Source organism: Gasterosteus aculeatus, chromosome 5 (genome assembly GCF_964276395.1).
Source record: "Gasterosteus aculeatus chromosome 5, fGasAcu3.hap1.1, whole genome shotgun sequence".
Lineage (NCBI taxonomy): Eukaryota > Metazoa > Chordata > Actinopteri > Perciformes > Gasterosteidae > Gasterosteus > Gasterosteus aculeatus.
This window is the reverse complement of record NC_135692.1, coordinates 17,514,901-17,529,793: the sequence shown is the minus strand read 5'-3', so window position 1 is coordinate 17,529,793 and position 14,893 is coordinate 17,514,901. Positions and strand designations below refer to the sequence as shown.

At 41.1% G+C, this 14,893-nt stretch overlaps 1 protein-coding gene across 4 annotated transcripts in view; it reads left to right on the top strand.

The window, feature by feature from the left end:
- Positions 1–13,004, top strand: part of ebf3a (EBF transcription factor 3a) — a 37,716-nt gene extending 24,712 nt beyond the window's left edge. For 2 of the 4 annotated variants that reach the window (XM_040177254.2, XM_040177253.2), the window contains exons 10-16: positions 180–306; positions 1,151–1,239; positions 5,161–5,226; positions 5,723–5,885; positions 6,241–6,444; positions 8,284–8,451; positions 10,000–13,004. In XM_040177254.2, the coding sequence (XP_040033188.2) occupies positions 180–306; positions 1,151–1,239; positions 5,161–5,226; positions 5,723–5,885; positions 6,241–6,444; positions 8,284–8,451; positions 10,000–10,031 (849 nt within the window). In that variant the 3' untranslated portion in view covers positions 10,032–13,004. The remainder of the gene's footprint in view (positions 1–179; positions 307–1,150; positions 1,240–5,160; positions 5,227–5,722; positions 5,886–6,240; positions 6,445–8,283; positions 8,452–9,999) is intronic. The other 2 variants (XM_040177256.2, XM_040177257.2) reach the window with 1 other exon arrangement.
- Positions 13,005–14,893: the final 1,889 nt, after the last annotated feature.

Sequence of the window (14,893 nt, the reverse complement as noted above, 5' to 3'; positions counted from 1 at the left end):
CTGTGATACGGCTGAGTGCAGACTGAGATATTCCCACTGCTGATGCTGTGACTGTTTGAAATGATCCTGATCGAATAATTGTAAGGTAGTGAGGAGTTTAACACCTGCTAGAATGGAATGTGGACGCTGAGTACATGAGGCCCTCTGTCTCTCAGTCTCTCTTTGTGTCATTCCTCTAGCTGATCACTCCACACGCTATCCGGGTACAGACTCCTCCTCGTCACATCCCCGGTGTTGTCGAGGTAACACTGTCCTACAAGTCCAAGCAATTCTGTAAAGGAGCACCTGGACGATTTGTTTACACAGGTAATACACAAAAAAAGCCATTACACTGGAAAGACATGATTAATGATTTATTTAAACAGGTAACATACTAAGAATTCATTACGAATTGGAAAACATTAATGATTTATAAATACAAGTAACCCATTCATGATTCATTTACATAGTTGATACATATATACATGCATATTTCAATTGAGCCTTTTAAGACACCAGAAACAACACAGTGAAGAGGGGTTCTGGTTTGACCCATGAATAATCTTAAGAGGACACACAGGTGATTATAAAATGTCTAAAAGTCAACACCAGAAGGTCACACACGCACAGACACACACAAACACACAGGGCGAGCGGTAACACAGACATCTGGAGAGTTAAAACACTCGTTTAACTGCTGCTTGTTACGCCCTGTAGGCCTCCAAGGACTAAACACACGCACACACGCACACACACACACACACACACACACACTGTTTGCTTGATAGAGGAGTCAGTCTGAAGCTTGTTAAACGCAGCTGAACCAAGACAGGATTATGATTAATTCACTTTACACACTCACACACACACACTCACTGGGCTCTGCTGCCTCACTGGCGCTCAGATTTATCATCTCTGTTCCACTTTAAGCTGTAAAGGATGTTGGAGGAGGAACAAGGAGAAAACACTCACCAGTCTCACTAGTGTGAAGCGGAGGGACTCAAACTGCTCCATCAATTAACAACAGGCTCAGGGGATGTTGCTTCGCTCAGGATCTTTACCACACTCTTAATGACCATAACATCTAGTGCAGAGCTTTACAACTCTCACGCTCTTACACTATAAGAGATTTTTATTCAAATACTTGTTTTGTTTCCCTGCTCTTCCTCAGCTCTCAATGAGCCCACCATCGATTATGGCTTCCAGAGGTTACAGAAAGTCATTCCTCGTCACCCCGGAGACCCAGAGAGGCTGCCTAAGGTACCACACACAAACACACGCACACACACGCAAACACACACAGAAAACACTTGTTTCGTACAAACACAGACAGAATAACTGATTATTGTTGGTGTTTTTCATCAGTCTGCGTTCTGGTTGGCTGCTCAGAGTCCTGATAAAATCAGCTTCTGTTTCTACTGTGTGTGTGTGTGTGTGTGTGTGTGTGTGTTTGTGGAAGTCTTTAACACACACATTGTGTATCTTAACAGACACACACAGTATCTTGTAGTCGTATTTGTATTTCTAATTTATCATGTGAAAATTTGTAAGATTTGATAATAGTCTGTTTGTTAGTTTCTTTTCTCAATGAATGTTGACGTCCTGTTTGCTGCTTGCTCTGAAAAGCAGTTTAGTTATTTAGGTAGTTAGTTTGTTAGTGATTTATTAGTTGGTAATAGTTTTGTTAGGTGGGTATGTAAGTTGGTAGGTAGTTATTGAGTTAGTTAATTAGTCAATTATGTATTTTAATTGGGTAGTTAGTTCTGTAGATAAGTATGGTGGCAGTTAATGATGTAGATAGTTAGTTAGTTATTTTATATTAGCTAGTGTGTTAGGTAGATATGAAAGTTGAGAGGTAGTTGATTAGGTAGTTGAATAGTAAGTGAGGTAATATTAGTTAGATAGGTAGGTAATACATTATTTAGTTAGTGAGCTAACGTGTTAGGTAGGTACATCTATAGTTAGTTAAATATTTGGTAAGTTAGGTAATATATTATTGGTTAGGTAGATAGTGTGGTGGAAGATTTTGCACAGACAATCGTTAAGTAAGAAACAAAGGCTCTGAGTCAAGTATGTCTTTTCTCCGTTTATTTCCTTGCAAGGGAAAAAGGGTCACAACAGCTACGTGGTCAGTAGACTGTCAAGAACCTCCTTTTTGCCCCCAACACATTGAGGCAGTTCTTATACCTAAGTTTAGATATCGGTGGCGTCAACAGAAACCGTTAACCATCTTGTTGAGTATCTACAGCCAGGGTACTGGGAACATCTTATCCATGTAAAACACGTCAGCTCTTTGACCGTGTCCTTGCTCTCCCAACATGCTAAAACAAAGGTGGTCATAGACATAACAAACACTTTGTTCAATCTCTACAGCTATGACGCTGGAAACATCTAATCCAAGTGGGAGACATCAGTTCTTATGTCAGGGCCTTTGTGACCTAAGCACTTGCAACTAATAAACTGGTTATACAAATGAAGCATTTAAAAGGGTCACATATACTTTTCCCATTACAATAGTTAATGTGTTTGTTAGTTAGTTAGTCCAGTTCACACCCCATTGAGCTGCTTCTTTTTCACCAAAAAGCTGTGTTGGGGTTGAGGTATTAAGACATATGTCTCATGATGTTACTACTTGTCCCTGGAGATATCTGTTGTGATGAGGGCTGACGTGCTGTTACCTCTGCAATAAAATTCACATCCACCATGTCTTTAACAATTCATCTGTATGCTTGATCTTAGTGTATTTATTCTAGTAACCACATTTTGCGACCTGAACCTCTGATAACAGGAAGTATTCTGATGAACAAGGTCTGTTGATCACGGAAGGACTCGCATGTATGAAGGTCTAGTTGATGATCAGGGTCCACATGAGATCCTGGTTTCTTAAATCCAGAGATATAAGGGACTAGATATGAGCTCATGACGCATCTGACCTGTTATTGATCCACTCTGACGAGCAGAAGGTCCATCAGTAACAGGAAGTGACCTCAATGGCCGCTCCTCAATTTGGAGTAAATGAGAATCATCAGGGAATGAGTTATAGTATAAAGAAATAAGGAAAAACAAAGGTGTTTGTTTGCATTCTGTGTGTGTGTGTGTGTGTGTGTGTGTGTGTGTGTGTGTTTGCATGTGTCTGTGTGTGTGTGTGTGTGTGTGTGTGTGTGTGTGTGTGTGTGTGTGTGTGTGTAAAGCCCATTGGCAAACAGGGAGGTTGAAACAGTCAAATCAGGTAATCAACGAGTGCAGCCATGTGGCAAGAAAGGGGATTGGCACACGCGCGCGCGCACACACACACACACACACACAAACACACAATTATCTGTTATCAGATTCATAGAGAAATAACTTACTTCTGTTCTTGCTGTTTCAGTCATTATGTCTAAAAGCTTCACTTTCTCTTCCTAGTAGTATGATAAAGAGATATGAATAATAAACATGTTCAAACATAACTGTTAAAGTAAAGTCAAGTATTCCGTGCTCAGAACATTTGATTTGTCGAAGAGTTTCACGGCTCAGGTGAAGTCCTCATAATTTAAAACTGTCAACACAATCAAATATGTATTGGTCAGCACATAAAGGATTCTCCTACGATAATTATGACAATGAAAGGACAAAGAGGAACATCCAGGACATGAGTCATAAGATATAAGACATGAGATATTTCTTACTAATAATACAGAAAACAATACGTATTAGACAATTTTAAACAATAATGCGAACAAACCTACAATACCTGCGTTGTCTAAGTAATACACATTAACAATTGGCAAAATACTATGAATTACTTTAATTAAAACAATCAATATAATACATTTAGGTAATGGTTTTCGAAATATATACATTAGGGCTGTCAATAGATTAAAATATATATTCTGCTTCTGAAGACTAAGTCTTTTCTAAATCACTTTAGAAAAGTGTGTATTTTAGATACACTGTTGAGAATTGTTGGTGATCATGGAGATCTTGGAGGTGGAGCATGTTGTGAGTATTATTGCTGTCATAATAACTGCAATAACAATTATTTCTTTCTCTAATTATTTTTCATGCTTTTGTGTTTATAAAGGTTATTTTCACTCCACTGAGGTTAGAAAAGGAATCTGTGTGTGTATGTTGTGTTAGTGTGTGTTTGTCATGGCTTAACAGAATAATTGGTTTGCTCCTCAGCGATGGCATCCCAACCTCCAGCTCTATTGCCGTGGTAACCATGTTAATGCGTGTGTGTGTCAGAGAGAGACTGATGCTTTTACTGCGTGACAATGAAACACTCGTCATATTAATAATTCATCTGTCACTGTAAACACACTGTACACACACACTTTGTGCGTGTGTGTGTTTGAATAAATCTCTCACGCTGAGACAAACTTGGACATCGCTCTGCATAAACAAGAAGATTGTGGAGTTGCGTGAGCGTGTGTATCTTTGTGTGTGTGTGTGTGTGTGTGTGTGTGTGTGTGTCTAATTGCGATGAACTCGCAAAAAAGACAATTGATTTTGATAAAAGAAGAAAGAGAAACATTGAATAACAACAAAAGAGGTCTTGGACGCAAGGGTGGATGAAGGGTAGGATGGATGTGCGGGTGGAGCTATGAGGGGGCTGATGGAGTAATGAGGGGGCTGGTGGAACAAGGAGGGGCGGGTGGAGCAAAGAGGGTGCTGATGGAGTAATGAGGTGGCCGATGGAGCAATGAGGGAGTGGGTGGAGCAATGAGGGGGGCTGATGGAGCAATAGGGGTTTAATTTTAATTCATAAAGGTTTGTAATGAAAAGCAGCAGATTAACTGAGTGTGTTTAATTAAGATAAAGACATGCAGCATTGTTCAGTTACCTGATTACAAACACACAGACACACATACAAACTAACACAGACACACACACACACACACACACGGTTTAGTCTGTGAGAGTGCACACTTGTGTATGTGTGTGCGCACACACTAAAGTGTAACTGGCCTATATTTAATACACACACAAACAGACATGTGTGTTTTTGTTGCTTTGCACTTTTTAAACTAAAGGAGAGAAATGATCAGATGCATCATGAACATATTTATTGGTGATAAATAAGTGAAAGTCGTTAAGGTCTTTGGCTCTCTCCTCCTCTCTCCCTTCTCTCAATCCCTGTCTCCCCCCGTATCCTCCTCTCTCTTCCTGTCTCCTCTCTCCTCATCTCTCTGCCTGCAGGAGGTGCTGCTGAAGAGAGCAGCCGACCTGGTTGAAGCTCTTTATGGGATGCCTCACAGCAACCAGGTGGGTTTGATACGCCTACCTTTCCATCTTTCCACCTGTCTTCCTCTCCACCTCACCTCTTCATTATACGATGGAACCGCAAAAGCTGATTTGACAGACAAAGTTCAGAGTTGAGTTCAGCCCTAAAATGAATATATATAAATATATATATATATATATATTCATTTTGGACACACTATATACACACTATATATATATATATATATATATATATATATATATATATATATATATATAGTGTGTTTGTGTGTGCAAATATACTGCTTTTATTGTGGAAGTCGTAAACAAGAAGCTATTTCTGTTTAAATGATTCCTTGCAAGTAACTTAACTAACGTAAGTAAATACAATAACTATTGTACCTACAGTAACTACTCTACACTGTACAGCACAGTGTGCGAAACTTCAAGCCTCTCCAGTCAAACAGCAAAGTTTACTATACGACAAACTATTTTACTGAATAGTGGTTGGATACCTGAAGTACTTCTTGCTCCACAGGAGATCATCCTGAAGCGAGCGGCAGACATCGCCGAAGCTCTCTACAATGTTCCCAGGAACCACAACCAGATCCCATCGCTTGGCAACAGTGCCTCCCATGGCATGATGGGAGTGAACTCTTTCAGCGGACAGCTGGCCGTCAATGTCTCTGACAGTACACAAGGTATGAGATCCAGGCCGAGTACTACCCATTCTAGCAGTATTACAGTACCACCGGTACTACTATTACTACCAATACTAGGGGGGGGTCGTCGTGGCGCAGGGGGTAGAGCGGGTGCGCCGGGAACCGCAATGTTGGTGGTTTGAGTCCCGGCTGCCACATGTCTTCAAGTCGAAGTGTCCCTGAGCAAGACACCTAACCCCTAATTGCTCCCTGGGCAAAAATGTAAAAAATCCATTAATAATGTAATGTAAGTCGCTTTGGATAAAAGCGTCAGCCAAATGACCTGTAATGTGATGTAATGTACTAGCGGTGCAGTAATACTGTATTATCATCAAACACAAGCTGTCTCTTCCAGTTGGTTACAGTCGGAACACCAGCAGTGTGTCGCCTAGGGGATACATCCCAAGCTCCACCCCTCAACAGAGTAACTATGGCAACACTGTCAGCAACAGCATGAGCGGCTACGGCAACACCGGCATGCCAAACTTAGGAGTGGCAACGTCTCCTGGCTTCCTCAACGGGTCGTCCGCCAACTCTCCCTACGGCAGTAAGTATCAAGGTAAATAGTACTAGTAATACAAGAACTGCTCTTACTACTGCTCTTACTACTATGAGCATTCTACTACTACTGCTGCTACTACTATTGCTAACAATACCAATGTCCGACTACAACTGGTACTGCAACCACTCCAAATATTGCTACTGCTACTACAACTACAACTGCTACTGCTATTACTTCTACTGTCAGACTACCACTATTACTGCTACTACTAGTATAACTACCTATAAACCATAATATATAAAAGTGGAAATGAAAGACACCACACTGTTAATTAGCAAACACACTATATATATTTAGTAAAATACAATTCAATAAAATTTGAGAACTGTGCAGAGGAATTCCTCAACCTGTCAAACAGAAGGGGATGAGCACTGCTAGGCTAAGCTAGCTGCTAGATTACTTCCATCTCAACACCTACGCTGCGTGGCACACAGTCTGCAGAGGACCACCACTGTGTCCCTAAAAGGAAACATCCTGCTAAAAGACAGTCAAAGACAGCCGGCTAATGATAGAGAGTTGAGAGCAAAGTGCACGAGAACAACAGGAAGAGTCGCTAGTTGAACATGTTCCACCTCCATGAAGATCACACAGAGAGGAGTTTGTGTTTCAAATACAATTAAACAACAGTGTTTCAAATACATGCTTTCTAAAGCGATTATTCGTTGTGTATAAGATTGAGTCTTTAGAAGAAAAATAAACTTTTAATCGCAATAAATCCGAACAGGCAAATAAATAACGGGGCACCACCCTAAAATCGGATTTACAACCAAATTATTACACAATGTCCTAATATCCAAATACAAACAACAAATACAAACATTCATACATGCATGTAGAAGGGGAGGAGTGTGTGTGTGTGGGTTAATGTGTGTGCCTGTGAGGTAAAGACCACATGTCAGGCAACATGGGGCTACGAACTGGCAGAGGTGTCTAGCTAAGAGGCTAGTTAGTAAATGATAAAACAAAAGAAAGAAGGAAAGACTCAAAGCAAAGCAAATTTCTGCTACCACAGTGAAACACGATAGTTTTAAACATAATCACAGTCAAGCAACTTGGAGACTGAATTCATGTGCTCTGAATAGATACAAGTTCCAAATATCCACAGGTTCAAATTAATTTCATTGGAATTGTATGTTATGGACCAACACAAAATAGTCCACCATCTGGAATTCGGGGGAAGTCTGCGTCTCTACTACTGGGCCTTCAGATATCCAGCCGACCTGAAATCGGACTAAGTATCTTTTCTTTAAACCAAGTTAGTCTACTAAATTCGTTGTGGATTCTGCGGTTTTTACGTTTTTATTTAATTTTTTGCTAGTTGGCTTTAGCTCTTGCTGCTTTTAGTGACTGGACTGCCAGTTCTCGCTGTAGATTCTGCTATATTAGATTAAATTGACTGCTAGCGTGCCCTCGTATCTTTGCAAGGTTTGATCTGATCCAACTGTTTTGCTTTCTCTTCTGAAGCACTCTTCTGCAGCGAATGGGGGTTCTGTCACATAGCCTAACGGCTCACATTTTACTGTTATGATTCTTGGGGACCCAACAGTTGATCTTCCTCTAACACGTAATCCCGACCAAGGGGCGTCGAAGAAGCTTTCTTTCTCATTGAGCTGCTTAGGCCAGGGGGAGCAGGGAGAAAACATGGGTCTCCCTGATGAGAGTTATTTTGGGAAGCGTTGTGTTGAGAAGGCCTGACAGGAGGTGCTACTACTTCTGCTATTGCTACTACTGATAGAACTACTACTGATACTGTAACTACTACTACTAATTCTAAAATTCAATTCATCAAGTGATCACACAGTACCTGCTTGTTTCCTGGTCTCTGTCTTCCCCCAGTTGTCCCGTCCAGTCCCACCATGGCGGTGTCCAATTGTAACTCTGCTCATGGAGTTTTCTCCTTCTCGGCTACCGTCAAACAAAAAAGCGCTTTCGCTCCCGTCGTCCGACCGACGTCTTCGCCTCCTCCAACCAACTGCTCCGGAAACAACTCCAATGGGCTGCAAGGTGACACTGCACCTCCTCCTTCTTCATAGTTATTCACCATCTCCTACTAATTGTACTTCTTGACCTCCTCTTCTTAGTGTATACATAGAAATGTAGACTAGAGGCCGTGTGCACACAGAAGTGTAGACTATATGCCGTGCAGATACAGACGGTTGTAAACCGTAAATGTGTGGCTATGTGTGTGTGTATGCGTGTGTGCGTCTGTGTTTGTGCGTGGGCTTGTGTGGTGTCACACTGAAATCAAACCATTGTTTTAAATGAAAGCGAAAAGAAAATGATACATATTTATAATCTGTCAATCATAAGCGTATATGCAGTGCAAGTACAGAAGTGTAGACTACTGTATTATTAACCCTACATTACTACATTCGTTCCATGTATAATATACTTTGGTTTGGTAATTCGATTAATAAATAAATATACAGAATATTATTAGGATTTAGTTTTGCAGGGTTTTTTTGAGGTGAAATTAGAAGAAACTTGATCACTTGATATTTTTTAATAGAGTGGATTATTTAAAGTTGATAACTGCAATTGCTACTACTGACGTATAATGGTAGGTATAATTTGCCTTCTTTGAAATAGCATCACAAACACACACACGCACACACCTAGAGTATTGTTAGTATTGCATGGAGAGTGACAGACCAATCCATGTTTTATTCATTACAATCCACCAATACATCTTCTAAACGCACACTCACACACACACTTAGCAGTCAGTGTGATGTCAGTGTTTCTGACAGAGAGGTTTGTTGGGAGTTAAATATTAATTGCTGGTTTGTTACTGGTTTGTTGCTGGTTTGTTGAGGCAGAAAGGCCAGTGTGTCTGTTTGCGTATGTGTGTGTGTGTGTGTCAGTTGATCCACTCACAGTCGTCACATCATCACTTCAGATGAATAAATACACTTTGAGTGTTATTAATAGTTTTGAAGCTGCAGTAAACTAAACACAGGAAAATGGAACATTCCAAAAGGCTCCATGTGAGGATATTCCTACATTTTTATCTTCAGAATAAACAACTTTAAAATCAGTAATAAACTAACTAATAAACTAACCTTGGTGCTCAAACACTTCCTCATCTGTCTACAGGGGGCGCTAAAAAGAATGCTACTGTATTGACGTCATCATCTTTTTGCCTCTGTCCCTCTGACTGTCCGTGTCTCTTTCTATCTCTTGGTCTATTTCTATGTCTCTCTTTCTGTCTCTCTCTTTCCATCCGTCTGTGGGACGGTCTGGTTCTGTCTTTCTATATCTCTATCTGACTCGCTGTCCCTCTCTGTGTCTCTCTGTCTGACCCTCTTTGCGTGTGTCTCTATGTTTGCCTCTGGACTGTTGGACTGTCTGGCCGACAGTCCATCTGTAGCCAAATTATTTCCTTCAAAATCCATCTTGCTACTGGTAACACTATTACTACTATTTTGACGAGGAGTACTACCAGTACTACTACTATGTCTACTACATTACTTCTACTACTTCTTAAAGTACTTCATCAGAAGAAGTTTTACGATACTCATGTAGCAGTTATGTCTGTCTCCGTCTCTGCAGCGATGTCTGGCCTCGTCATTCCGCCGATGTAAAACTTCCTCCTCTTGGTTCCTCGTCCCTCCCCATCAGCCAAGAGCACCAATCATCTCAGAGGAGGTTGGGTCTCAGGTAGCATGCTGGAGTTCTGATGCTGTCCATCCAAGATATAAAAAAGAAGCTGCTGTTTCTGATTGGACGGAGAAGAAGATGAATAAAGAAATTGTCATGGACTTGACATTACACACTGTGTTTCAGTAAAAACTGTGAGGTCACACATATAAAGTGACATCACACCTGCTGATTGGTCCCCTGCTGAAGGGATCCAAACATGAGTACACTGAATATCTCTGAGAGACAAGGACGCAGAAGGCTGCCTACGTCCTCATCCCTCAGAAAGAGGACACTTCCTCTTCATCCAGAGCAGGAGGAGAGTGTTTTCTACTTAAACTCTGTCAGGGAACAAGGAAGTAGGTCAATGGCCAATCAGAATCAAGCATAGTAACCGAACTATGTTTCGCCTAGGCTTACAAATTTGGGGGGGGGTTCCCTGCCTGGAAATAAAAATGATGGTGTTGTCAGTGTGACGCACACTCTCTGTCCGATGGTGGGCGCTCACAACAGCGTGCACGTGTCTGTTTGTGCCCCTCAGCACAGAACTCGGCCGTGCGCAGAGATTACTCGCTAATTGTAAACAGAAAAAAAAGAGACGTTGGGGAGCAGGGGTGCCGGTTGGAGGTTCACCCCCACCCTCCTATATAATAGTAGGGAAAACACGGGAAGGGGCTCCGTGGTCTGGTGGTTTTAACAGTGAACTCAGCACAGAGAGCACAGTGGGTGAATAAAAGGATTATGAATGAACCTTATAGTTGTGGTCAAAAGTTTACATACACTTGTAAAGAACACAATGTCGTGGCTCTCTGGAGTTTCCCGTTATTTCTACGAGTCCGACTTTTCTCTGATAGAGTGATTGGAACAGATACTTCTTTGTCACAAAAAACATTCATGAAGTTTGGTTCTTTTATGACTTTATTATGGGTTAACAGAAAAACAGAATCTGCTGGGTCAAATATACACACAGCAGTGCTAATATTTGGTGACATGTCCCTTGGCCATTTTCACTTCAATTAGGCGATTTTGGTAGCCATCCACAAGCTTCTGGCAAGCTTCTCATGGAATCTTTGACCACTCATCTTGACAGAATTGGTGCGGTTCAGTTAAACTTGATGGTTTTCTGACATGGACTTGTTTCTTCAGCATTGTCCACATGTTCTCAATGGGATTTAAGTCAGAACTTTGGGAAGGCCATTCTAAAACCTTAATTCTAGCCTGATTTAGCCATTCTATTACCACTTTTGATGTGTGTTTGGGGTCATTGTCCTGCTGGATAACCCAACTGCGCCCAAGACCCAACCTTCGGGCTGATGATTTTAAGTTATGTTGGTAATCTCCCTTCTTCATTATCTCATTTACTCCCTGTAAAGGACCAGTTCATTGGCAGCAAAACAGCCCCACAGCATAATACTACCACCACCGTGCTTGACGGTAGGCATGGTGTTCTTGAGGTTAAAGGCCTCACCTTTTCTCGATTTTTGTTTCATCTGACCACAGAACTTTCCTCCAGAAGGTCTCATCTTTGTCCATGTGATCAGCAGCAAATATCAGTCGAGCCTTAAGGTGCCGCTTTTGGAGCAAGGGCTTCTTTCTTGCACGGTAGCCTATCAGTCCATGGATATGCAAAACACGCTTGACTGTGGACACTGACACCTGTGTTTCAGCAGCTTCGAATTCTTGGCAGATCTGCTTTTTGGTGGTTCTCGGTTGACTCTTCACCCTCCCAGCAGCAGGTGATAACATGCGTTTTCTTCCTGATTGTGGCAGTGACAAAACAGTGCCATGCACTTTATACTTACAAACAATTGTTTGCACTGTTGCTCTTGGGACCTGCAGCTGTTTTGAAATGGCTCCAAGTGACTTTCCTGACTTGTTCAAGGCAATGCTTCGCTTTTTCAGAACCATGCTGAGCTCCTTTGACTTTCCCGTTGTAGCGTTTGTGGGTGTTTGTATCCGATGAGCCCTATTTAAATGGCCTCAGAAGTCACCAGCTGTAGTCAATCATAACCACTCACAAGAAGCTAAGAGGCCATGAAGCTCATTTCATTGACACAACTTTCTAAGTCACCAAAATTGCTAATTCATGTTGCTGTATGTATATTTTTGATCCAGCAGATTTTGTCACTTTTTCTGTTAACTCATAATAAAATCTGAGAAAAATCAGAGATCTGGAAACTCAAGAGAGCCATAACATTATGTTCTTTACAAGTGTATGTAAACTTTTGACCACAAATGTATCTTTGCCCCCTCACTATTCCTGCCCCTTCTCCCTTTAGCCCCACCCCAGCCTGTCGGTGTTGTTTATTCATTCTTATTTTGTTCTCTTTTCAGTGTAAAAACAAGTCATGCATCCTGATAGGCTACTGTCTCTCTAAGTCTTCTTGTTCAGTGTTGTCTTTTTATTCTAGTTCCGCTTTCTTAAGTTCCGGCCCGAGTACTCAAAGCGCTCCCTCTTCTGTATTTTCGGTGTGGGTTTTGTGATTTTTGCCAAAGTTGTAACTGGCTGAATAGTTAAACGTCACTGTGGTTGTCTCCCCCCGAACCGCCAACATCCACCACCACAATCACAGATCTTTTTGTAACATACAGATTATAAATAGTGTATTTATATCTCAGATTGTTTTTGTATTAATTGATGTTGAGTCATGCTGTCTTCATGGGGTTGTAAACATGTGTGGGTATGTGTGTGTGTATGGGCGTGTGCGACTGTGTTTGTGTGTGGGCGTTTGGGTGTGTGTGGTGTCACACTGAAATCAAACCATTGTTTTTTATGAAATAGAAAAGAAAAAAGAAAAAGTTAAATTCCACACATTTATAATCTGTCAATTAAAGCCGTTCCACCTGTTTTAATGCGAACTTTGTTTTAATCACTGTTGGCTGTAATGAAAACAATAAACTTAGCGGGTCGCTCTGAAGACTGTGTCTCTTCTTTCTGGATGTCTATTATAACATAGATATAGATAACCTCCATAAAACGGTTGACTTCAGGAAGTGAAGATTTCTGGATATCTGAACAAAATAACTATGAATCCATCAGGGATGGGGCATTCTTCCCCAGGGACATTTGCACAGATTCTGTTTGTGGACTTCAGCTCTACGTTCAACACCATCATCGTGGCGTTACTTGAACCAAAACTCTTACTGCAGACCACACCCTAAAAGTAAACCGTTCAGAATCCTCCACTCTGTGGGGTGCTACAGAGCACTCTACGCCAAAACCACCAAGACTACCAGAACCACCTAAATTATTATTAATTAATATTATTATTGTAAGGAAATGTGCCGAGTTTTTTTTGAGGAAAAAGAGGGCGACGTGCCGCAGGGGTAGAGAGGGTGTGCAAGGTTGGTGGTTCGAGTCCCAGCTGCCCCATGTCCCATGTCGAAGTGTCCCTGAGCAAGACACCTAACTCATAATTGCTCCCCAGGCAAAAATGTAAAATGCCAAGGGTTAGAAATGTAATGTAAGTCGCTTTGGATAAAGGCATCCGCTAAATAACCTGTAATTTAATGTAATGTAAAGAAAGTTACGCTACTGAAACCGACTAGCAGTTTGGTATGTTACAGAGAAGGAATATGATCAGTGTGATCAATATGAAATCGTCCTCATCTGTCGGAGTCTTCTCTACACTTTAATTAATATGATGAAACAAAGTTCAATTCACAGTTTAAACTTATTGTTAGACAGCTTATTGTCAGACAGCTTATTGTCAGACTTGACAACAACACATCATTTATGTTTCATATCTTCTCTTCACTTTCATCCTGTTTAAAATACAGTAGATGATTAAAACATGTTATATTGTGCTGAAGACAGAAAACATTAATGAACTTTTATGAAAGGCGTTCTCTTCTCTCAGCGGACACAAAAGCACAAACAGGATAACCTCAAACCTAATTATTACAGACTTGTATTTATTGAAAAATATGAAAACAGATTCAGTTTAATGCTGTTTAAGCATTCCAACTATTATCCTCTAAGCTTTATTCTTTTATTCTTTCTATTTCTTTCATACGTATTTCGATCTGCTTCTCCTCCTTCAAATTTTCAGCTATTAAAACCGTTCAAATATTGAATATTCAACTCCTTCAGGACTTTCCCTTCAGCTTTCTACTTCTTATGTTTAATGTAGGGGGGGGGGGGCAATACGGCCGATGGCGAGGGGTCTTCACTTGCCTGCCGTTGGCCGTTTCACGGACAGGCACCTGCGGGCAGTCTAGGCCACACTCTTAAAATTACTGCGGAATTTTTTAGTTGTTGGAATGCTGTTTCACCAGTCCAAGTATTGTTTTTCGAATATTTATGTGAACATCTTTTTCTTCTTCTTCTATTTCTTCCGTGGCACCTTTAAACTCCTTCACACTTGTAGTTATTAAAATTGTTTGAATATTCAGCTCGGCCAGGAGACGGGTCCTCTGACTATGGCTTTGTTTTTGTTCAGGTGCATCCTGTGGAACTCACACAATTCTCACAGCTCTGCATACAGCAGCTTTTCTAATATTATATTACAGGTCATTTTGCTGACACTTTTATCCAAAGCGACTGACATTACATATTGCTCGGGGGGAGAAATTAGGGATTAGGTATCTTGCTCAGGGACACTTCGACATGGGGCAGCGAACCACCAATCTTGTGGTTCCCAGCGCACCCTCTCTACCCCTGCATCACAACAACCCCATTTTATATATTCTAATGTTGTAAAGGAAACTGCTATTTTCTGCTACTTTCTAATACTACACAAAGAATGTGCTCAGACGTGAGAGCATGTCCGCGATGGGAGACATTAGTTATATGAGAACGGGTGAG